The sequence below is a fragment of the Kryptolebias marmoratus genome, linkage group LG24, assembly GCF_001649575.2.
Source record: "Kryptolebias marmoratus isolate JLee-2015 linkage group LG24, ASM164957v2, whole genome shotgun sequence".
Taxonomy (NCBI): Eukaryota; Metazoa; Chordata; class Actinopteri; order Cyprinodontiformes; family Rivulidae; genus Kryptolebias; species Kryptolebias marmoratus.
This window is the reverse complement of record NC_051453.1, coordinates 363,211-372,929: the sequence shown is the minus strand read 5'-3', so window position 1 is coordinate 372,929 and position 9,719 is coordinate 363,211. Positions and strand designations below refer to the sequence as shown.

Sequence of the window (9,719 nt, the reverse complement as noted above, 5' to 3'; positions counted from 1 at the left end):
AGTAAAATCTTACTTTTAAATCTTTAAATCTTTTAAACCAGTTTTTAGGAACTCTTTTAAATGAGTCCTCATCAGAGGATTGTCAGGCTTTCTCTCAGTTTCAGTCCAGTACCGGAACATATTTATAAAATCAGATCTAAAGCATTAAGGCCTGCAGTTGGTCCGTGTTGGGTCGAGACGTAACAGACAAACCTTTAGGCTCTTTGTTACCAGAAACCTGTCCCAAAGACTCAACCTGACAGCAGAAACACTCTGACGGACATTAAATACTATTTCTGCATCAAAAAGGTCATTTTAAAGCTATCAGATGAAAACATGGCAGAGTTAAAGGCTGCTGCGTCTCTCAGGTCCTGCGTCATTTCCTAAAAACAGAACTTTCAGTTCCTCTAAGGTAAGATCGTTTTGATGCATTTTAATTATTTGCAGAAACCCGTCAGCTGTCTTCAGGGGAGAGGATTAGAGGCCAGTTGGCCCTGGGAGCATGGGATGGATTTATAAAACATCCAGGTGAAGAATACAGTTTAATACCAGAAATATGCTGCTTATTTTAGAATTACAGTCTTGACTTCATGCTAACATGAGTTAGTGGTTAATAAGAAGATTTTGCACAAATTTACAACAACAGTGCTGCTTTACAGCAGATTTACACAAAAAAAAATTAAATATTGTTGGAATTTAAGCAATAAATCAGTTTTTATTGATCTTTCTTTTAGTTTTTTAGTTGTGTGTTAAGCTAAAAACAAAGAAGTTAGAAATATGTTTTCCACAATTTCCTTTAATTACATTTATTTTATGTTTAAATACTGCGCGTTTCTGAAAATAAAAATAAAAATGCTTCCACGGATAGCTTCCTGGGTGGTTTTAGGCGTCTCTGCACCCAGAGACCTTGTGGATGGTTTGGCAGAGCTGTTGTGTGACTTTGTCCTTTCTTAATCCCGTTTCAGGTTACAGTGACGAAGACTTTCCAAGGAACTTCCTGAGGCCGAGTCACAGCGGTTCGAAGGTTCCTGCTGCAGAGACGCTTGAAGGTCACCTGCTTGTTGTTTGTTAAACTTTGACCTTTAAGCACTGAGATATCTCCAAACATCACTAAAATACATCAATTATCTGCAGTTTCTTGAACTTCTGACAGAGTGGAGCCATCCTTCTTTGGACAGGCTTTTCTCACCATCACGTCCCCCTTCTTCTTATTCTGTCCTCATTCTTCGGGTTCAAAGTTCTTCATTTGCTAGTTTTGGAAAAAGCTTTTGGTAGCAGTGTGCTGTATGGCGCAGATTCATTAGAGACTAATTCTTCTATGGTTCATACATGAAACTGTGTCTCTCGCTGCCCTCACCATCAGAGGAGTCTCCCACTCACGGATCAGGAATCTTTCCGATACAACTCGTCTGAGCTTTCATTTCTGCTTCCTGTCAGGGAGTGACAGACACAGGCGTGTGGTCACCATGGTGACCCTTATGAACCACTGGCAGCAGCTTTTGGTTCTCTTTACTCTTCTTCTACTGTTTCCACATAAAAACGTTGACATTTTGTCAGTTTTGTTATTACAAAATAAAAGTCCCCAGATCCTGTTGGGCTTCAGAGGTGAAAGTTGATGCAGAAAGCTTTCCATGTTTCACAGATTTGATTTTTTGTTTTACAATGAAGGGTGAAAGGTATTTCTTACTGACTTACTTGTGCGAGCTCAAAGTTTTCAAACTCCTCCAGCTGCCGCAGGAAGCCCAGGTTGGGTCCGGCACACGGCCTCGCCGACCGGACGGCGGCCAGAGACTCCACCCATCCGCGGCCCGTCACCGTCATGATGTAGGCCACCACCAGGGTGACGCTGCGGGACGCCCCTGCCACGCTGACGGCACAGACCCCCACAGTTAGTAATTCCTCCCTGCTGTGCTGCTCCGAGAAGTGAAACCTCTGATTTTATGTGTTTGATTTGAGAGGAGATGTTCAGAGACAGCTTCAAACAAAATGTTCTTCTTGTTTGGTGTGGTTGAAAATGAAAATAAAATACGTTTATCATCTTATCACCAAATTTCTTCACGTTTTACCTCAAAGAAGCCAGACTGTTGTTTTGATTAAGGATTATTGGGGTTTTCCTAAGTTGGTTTTTGGACTTTCGTTGCTTTTTCACTCATTTTAAGTCCAGTTTTTGCACCTGTCAAACCTCCAGGAGACGAAGATTATCTGAAAGTCCGGTTTTTAAGAAACAGGACAAATTCCTGACAGGATCCTCCTCCAGTTGAGCTAAGAATCACCTTGCTGGTGCTAAAATGACTTTTTATACCCACCAAACTGTTTTATTTTAAGTATTTTTATCAATTCAAGTAAATAAATTGGGTCATTATGTGTCTTTGTAACAGACTGTTGGTAACAAAAAGCCTAAAGTTCTAATTTTAAATAGTTTCTTTGCTAAGTTGATGGTTGTGTCGACAAAAAACTGTCACATTTTTTGAGTTAAGGAGTTTTTTGTGTGTGTTTGGATAATTCAGAGGTCAGAGTTAAACATACAATAAAACTTTCATCTGAAAATAATCTGATTCTGGACAGAAAATTAATTTTAAAAAGCAGCCAAAGTCCAAAAAAAGCTTTTTAAAAACTTTTAGAAAGTCTGTAGAGATGTTAAGATCACTTTAAAGAATTCCAACAAAGTCTGGTCTGGAACCAAAAGCTAAAGAAATGTCAATAAATCATAAATACAAAGAGAATAATGCTTTTGCCCATGTCTGTCTGTGTGATAATACAGGTAGCATCCTAAAATAAGCGGATGAATTTCAGATGTTCACCAGTGAACGAGGCAGCCCTCTCCTTTCAGCCGGGACTCGTGGATGAAGACGAAGCTCTGCCTGAAGTACTGGATCCTGAAACAGGAGAGTAGTTTGATCTGTTTTCTCTAACTCATATTGAGACTGGTACATTAAATTTAAATGAACAGATAAACGTCTTTATAAGGGACCAGAAGGTTCAATTTGCACAAATTATATCATTTATTTGATTCATGCCTAACAGCATAAGGGCGTAAATCCGCGGCAGGTTATTCTGCACACCTTCACTCATATTTTAGGTACTCACAGGTTTTGCTTTGAGTGGTCAGCAGCAGATATACACAGATACGTCATGTCCTGCACGGAGGAAGAGAACAGCTGAAATCCCTGACTTTAAATGACATTACACTAAACATTGGGAGCCTCGACACTCCTAAAGTTAAAAGATAAAAAACATCATTAAAGGCTCTTCAAAGAGAGAATGAAGCCACTTCCTGTTTGTTAGTGGGACCTGCCCTGAAACTCTGCAGCCCTGGCCCCGCTGAGCACGTTAGGTCATGACATAACGATGTGTGTGTGAGTGTGTGTGTCTTTTCAGTTCAGTGCACCTGGCAGCTGATGGTTCATAAACTGGACAGAAACCAGCTCAGCCCGGTATGACTGCACGAGTGCAAAAACCCCTGAGTCCTCAGGGACAGACTAAACTCTGGGAGCGCTCCAGACGCTTTTCATAACCACCAATGAAAACTACCAACATGGCACCGACAGAAGAGGCAACATTAAGTCAAACCCTGAGTGTCAGGTGAGAGAAACGACTCGAGGCTCGTCTCCATCCAGTAAAATCAAACTCTGACCGTAAATATCAGCTGATCAGTTTTCAGAACCGATAAAGGTGGATATTTGCTTTAATTGTGTGAGTGCTGAGTCAGCATTTACACCGTTTTCCAGCTTTTTATGAGCATACTTGCTCTACTTTTGTCTTCTTTTCCCTTTTTCAGCCAGCATTTGACTACTTTTAGTTACCTTTTTGCTTCGTTTAGCTTTAAGGCAGCCTTTTGCTACTTTTAATTTCATTTTGTGTGTTCTGCTTCTATAAGGTGTAAAACCTCTCTTCAGCATTCAAGACTGGCACTGTATTTCCACAGAAAATGTCATTTCTGCAGCTGAAGAAAAATGCATTCTTCTCAGATTTAGTTTCATAAAAATTGCTGCAGCTCTTTAATTTTGCAGTATGTTAATTAAAGCCACACTCTGACCTTAGAGACTTGGTGGTTGCAAATTTTACCTTCCTCTCTCAGGAACCATCACCCTGTCTTCCAAGAAATCAATCAGACAGCAGTTTGACTGTTGGGTATGCAAATAAAGCGTCCCATCTGGCCACTCGGGCCAACACAGACCTGAGTCATGCTCAAGCCACAAAAACAGGCTGCGTCATACGTTTAGATTAAGATTATTATTTGTGCTTGGGCTGCCAGCTCAGCTCAGAAACCGTGCCCAGTCCAAAACCTTGTCAAAGTTTTGGTGGTTGACCAGTTTGGGTAGTGATACTGTGTAATACGGGTTGCTGTTTCTCTTCACCGTTCAATGAAACATTCGAGCACGAATGGAGAAAGTGTACAGAAAACTTTTCATGATCGCTTTCAACAAGAAAAGATGAAAGTTGTGAAAGACGACAGTGAGGATATCAGGCGGATTCCAGATTTTCTAAAATGAGGACAGCAGCTGGAAGGGCTCCTTTCTTCCCTCAGCTCCCTACATTCACTCACAAAGAAGTAAATCAGGTTTTCCTGCACTTTCCAACACAAATCCTCACCTCTAAACGCAGCATTGAAAAGCCAGAAGCGTTTTTGGTTCCACTTTCAGGCTGCAGAGCTAAGAAAGCAACTTGTGAGAAAATTCTGGCATGAAACATCTGCATCAGCAGCTGCACCTCCTGAAAACAGCAGCTTTTCACGTATCATGATATTGAAGCTTCCACAGGTTAGTTAAAAGGTGGATTCCAGATCTTATGACTGACACAAAAATGAAATTATGAACATCTGACTTTCACACTGATTGAAGTGGTCTGTTTAAGCAGCCTTTAATAGCAATCTGACTTTCATGGAAGGAATATTGAATAGTCCTGTCTTGTGACATTATTTCATATAAAAAATAAGGAAATTGCACCTCAGAGGCTGAAAGATCCAAACAAAAGGTGATTATCAACAAAACACAAAATCAGGAGCTATGTTCAATATTAGTTTCAAAGAATTTCTAAGCAAATAAAAAGGGTCATTAATTCAAAGGAGACGTGGTGGCACCTCTGAGGTTTCACGCTTTCAGAATGAGTAGTGATCTGCAGGCACACTGAGGGGAAACGACACTCCTGAGTTTAAAGAACATCGTGTCCGTGTCGGGGTCAAGGGGTCGCAGGCCGGAGCCGCCTCACCTCCAGGATGGGCGCAGCCGTGTCGTGAATGGAGAGGATGTGGGTGATGTTGTTCTGTGCCAGCAGCTCCGGGTCTCGAGCATCTGCGGAGAAAATCGGTGAATTCAAAGCACCCAATCGCAAACCGCTTCGTTTCAGCCACGACCTAAATAAAGCGTTTTCTGCCCGACGACAGCCGCCCCTCCGGGAGCGCCTTCCAAGCAAATTTGGCTTCATGGCTTCAAAGTTTTACTCTTGTTTTGAACTGAAAGAAAAACCGGAAAACCAGTGTTTCTAAAACAGTCCAACAGCTTGGCCCAAAAGCAAGAAACTGTAATTGTTTTAATCAAATTTTGTTCTTTAAAAGGAAGCCAAATGTTTTTTTACCTTGGACAGATGTGCTTTGAGCATTTTTTTCTCATGCTTTGCAAGTTTGCAGAATGCTGTCGATGCCTCCAGCTCGAGGCCGAGAGGAGCCTGAAACGAGCCCTGCTGACGGGCCAAGAGTTCACACAAACAATGAGCAGAAAGGAAAAATAAAGACAAGTTCAAGGAAGTGCAATCACTGACTGTAAAAGACTATTTTTTTATTTACTTGCTGTAATTGTTTCTCTTTATATTGACAACAAAAGACTTGAAGCATTAAATGGCGCCTTCTGTCGTGCTGCTTCACCTGTCGGCTTGTTTTTGACCGAGAATTCTGTTTGTTTGTTTGTTTGTTTGTTTGTTTGTTTGTTTGTTTGTTTGTTTATGGACATCGTTCAAGAAGGTAAGAAACGATTCCACTTAAATGTAAGAACTCTTTGACAAACAACTTGCTTATTTTCTTCCGTGACACAAACACAACTAGTTAAGAAGATAATCAAACTAGTTTAAGTCAAACATAATAAATGATTGTTTGAAGGACAGTTATTAAACACAACAAGCTACTAAACCAAGCAGAGCTGCAGTTTACTAATAAATATCAAACTTTAATAAACACTGACACCATTTACTGAATATATTACTGTAAGAACTTTTTATTTGTTCATGATACACAAAGTTGGATGAGCCTTTAGCGTTATGTTTGTTACATTTTGCCTGTTAGGATGAAATGGGAACTAATCAACTTTGATTTTTAGCTTTTTTGTGCAACCAGCAGACATCAAGAGAGCAGGAACTACTCAGTTTTTAAACGCAGAAACAGCCAGACAATAAACAACATTTCTGATCTTTTCCCTCTTTTTGCCCACTATAAAAGGTTGAGTCTTGACTAATGAAAACTGGAAAAGTCCAGATGCAAAAAGGATTTTGTTTCCCCCAGACTCAGAATATTTACATAAAGTTCTGTTTTTGTTGTGAAGTTTTATCAGACACCAACCCATCTATGAATAAAAGGTCCAACATCCCTTAGAATGAGTCCGTATCGCCCAAACAAAAAGAGTATGCACTGGAGAGGACTCAGCTACGACCACACCAAATGTGAGCTCAGTATCTGTAAAACTGACAGATTACAGCCATCCAGTGAGACTCAAATGTGTCCATGAGATGTTTTGCTAACAGACAGACAGAAGGAATTACATGGTTGTGGGCAATAATAACCTAGTTTTAAATTCATCTTGTACCCTCTAATAATCTGCTATTAGCCGTGAGATCTGGCTCCAGATATGCACAATGGTAGATAAACGAACAAACGAAGAGCTGTAATAAGTTTCTCATTTTCATTGTTCTGCGCTGACAAAAAGGTCGGGACGTCTTTAAAATGTCAGGTGATGAGGATAAAAGCAGAATAAATGAACACCAACTGCATCACGTTTCCTGTGTGGCGGCAGTTTCCAGACATGCTTACAGAACACCTTTCATATTTTCTGAGTTTGCCTCTGTGGTTCTGATTGTAGGTGAAAAACACCAACATCATGATTATTGCTGTATGGAAACATGTGGAATGTAGCTGAGATGCAGGGACACCCCCACAGTGTGGGGCATCCCCTCCCACTCCCACGCTCATGCATTCACACCAGCCGTACAGAATCATGTTTCCCCAGCTGCTGACACACACACACACACACACACACACAAGAAAAGGTAAAAACAATACTGTAGTTTTTTTTTCTCATCAAAGTAAGTTCGATCATCCAGCATCACTCTGTGACCTCTCTACTCTATAGAAACTGAGCTCAGTGTAGCAGTTCACCACACGCTCCTCCGTATGAGGAACTGAAACACACTCTACTACTTTATCCTGAAAATAAATCAATTCACATGACGACAGGAGAGACGGCTCACCTTTAAAGTTGCCGAGGTAGAGGTTTGGCAGAACCTAAAGAGAAATTGAAAGAATGGGAAACGATTAAAGGAAGAAAAAAACTAAGATTTGATGGTTTGAAACGATAAAAACTATAAAACTGTACCTTGTTTATTCCATTGCCCATTTCTGCCAAAGGTTAGGACAAATTTAAGATCATAATTGTCTAATTCTTACTTCTGGAAGGTAAGTCTGTACTGTTCCTGTCTCAGATCCCAACCATCCCCTGGTGGCTTCTTGGAGACACCCGGAACATCGTAAAAGTCCCACCCGAACCCTGCCTCACTGAGAATGTGTTGATCTGGATTACATAATGTCACCTCGGTGGCAGAGCACACTGCTTGCTTATATTTAGACCAGGAGGGGGTGACGGGACCGTGTTCCGGCACATACCAGCCAAACAAAGATGGTCGGGGGCCAGAGGGACGAGGAGATGATAGACCAAACATGGAGCCCTTCTGAATACCTGCAAGACATATCCCTTTAACTGGCTTAAAAAGAGGAATTCCCACCATTTTCTGAAGTGATATGCATTTAAATGAACTTCGTCCTTCACTGAGTGTTTGAATGATTGATTAATGTGGCTAAAAACAGAAAAGGAACCATCCTCTGGTTCTTTATCACCTCTGTTTCTAATTATCAGCTTGATTCTGTTGGTAAACTTCATCCGACCAAACATTCTTCATTTCCAGTAAATGTGGCGACCTGAGCTGACGGAGGTATTTTTAGCCCGGTTTTGTCTTGTGTTCCAGCGTGCGGTTCAGTGTGAGTGTGGCACGGAGCCGACTCACTGACAGGCAGAGGAGCGTGGAGGCGTTTACAAAAACAGAGCGAGGAGGCCAGAACAAACAGCTGACTGTGTCAGGTTCAGGAAGACACCGGTGGATGTGGCTTCTGCTTGTTTTAAGAAGATGATCAATTAGGACAGAAATTGCTTTAAAGTTTGATGAAAGACACTTTATTATCTTCAAGTTGCACCTTTATTTACCCAAAATCTAACATTCTGAAACAAAGAAATATACATATATGAATTTATTAAGTAAAGCTTAAAAGTAGAGAAACAGGATTTTCTCTGAGGGCTGAATATGTGCTGAAATTAGCTAAAGAAGCTGAAAGGGAGCTGTTGAAGCTAAAGGAAGTAGAACAGTAGCTAACCTCAGGAACAGAAAAATGAATCATTTTTCAGATAATTGAACCCAAAGTGGTTGGAAAACTTTAAAGGTTTAATTATGTTAAAGTTGAGTCAGGATTCAAACTGTCTGTATGTTATTTCCTATCTGCAGACTTTTAGTTTTAGCTGCTCAAACATCAAAACATTCAGCTCATTCAGGAGATGGCTGCTATGTTTGTTTTTTTGTAACTTTTTTACTTTTCCAAATATTTAAGTTTAATTAAAAATATTTAATTCAAGATCTGCTTACTTACTGGCTCCATTTTTGTCTTTTTTTGCTACTTTTACCTTTTAGCCTTTTGTTATTTTAAACTTTTAGCTAGCCTTTTGCTACTTTTAGTTAATATCTGACTCTTTCTTAAAGTGTTGCTAACTTTTTAAAACTATCCTGTAAAATATTCCATCATGGTCCCCAGATGATGAACCCTGTTGGCAACTTTCTGTCTGTCCTCTCAGCCGAGGTAGCAAACATTCAGTTTAAATTAAAAATAAAACAACATTTAGCCCCACCAGGTGAAAATCTAAGACAGAAAGAGCAAATATATGAGAAGAAATTCAGTTTAATTGTGATTATTAGATTTAGGTTGGGTTTAACATACAGCTGTAATGTAAAATATTTTTCTGTTCTGATCGAAAATCAGAACATTTCATTCAGTTTTCTGCTATCTTAAATGTAAAAAAAGGACATTTTAATATTAAATGGAGGATTTGTGTTTGATAATTAGATGAATGGCACATTTCAGGTGAATGTGGAGACCAGGACCTAAGTCTGTGTTCCTTTGTGTGTTTGCCCTTTAAATCTTTCCCTCCTGTCTCCAGGTGGGAAGAGCCTGACTTCCCGGACTTTCCGGACTTCCTGGACTTCCTGGACTTCCTGCAGGAACCTGCAGCTGAGGACTGAGCGGGACTGATTACTTTACTTTTCACACTCAAATTTTTTTTTTTTTCCTCCAAGCGGTTTTGCAATCCGATCATTGAGAAGACTCCATTTGCACCATAGTCTTGGGGTGTTAGAAGGTAAAATAAGCAATATAAACTGTTCACTTCTTTAAAGCTGCAGAATTTGTTGAGCTTTTTTTCTCCCCAGTATTTAGAGAT

General features: G+C 40.2%; 1 protein-coding gene across 1 annotated transcript; it reads right to left on the bottom strand.

Moving 5' to 3' along the window:
- Window positions 1–7,724, bottom strand: dusp22b (dual specificity phosphatase 22b). The gene is made up of 7 exons (XM_017405019.3): window positions 7,557–7,724; window positions 7,432–7,465; window positions 5,188–5,270; window positions 3,067–3,116; window positions 2,781–2,855; window positions 1,675–1,846; window positions 1–1,409 (listed from the first exon to the last, which is right to left on the bottom strand). Exons 1-7 carry the CDS (start codon window positions 7,575–7,577, stop codon window positions 1,356–1,358), a joined length of 489 nt encoding a protein of 162 aa, XP_017260508.1. The 5' UTR covers window positions 7,578–7,724; the 3' UTR covers window positions 1–1,355.
- Between the last annotated feature and the right edge of the window lie 1,995 nt (window positions 7,725–9,719).

Excerpts from the sequence above, each read along its gene's own strand:
- dusp22b (XM_017405019.3), bottom strand. The coding sequence starts at position 7,577 with ATGGGCAATGGAATAAACAAG. Across the intron at positions 3,117-5,187 it reads CGGCTGCGCCCATCCTGGAG|GACATGACGTATCTGTGTAT; the intron begins GTGAGGCGGCTC and ends TCCTCCGTGCAG. Across the intron at positions 1,847-2,780 it reads GAGGGCTGCCTCGTTCACTG|CGTGGCAGGGGCGTCCCGCA; the intron begins GTGAACATCTGA and ends CTGTGCCGTCAG.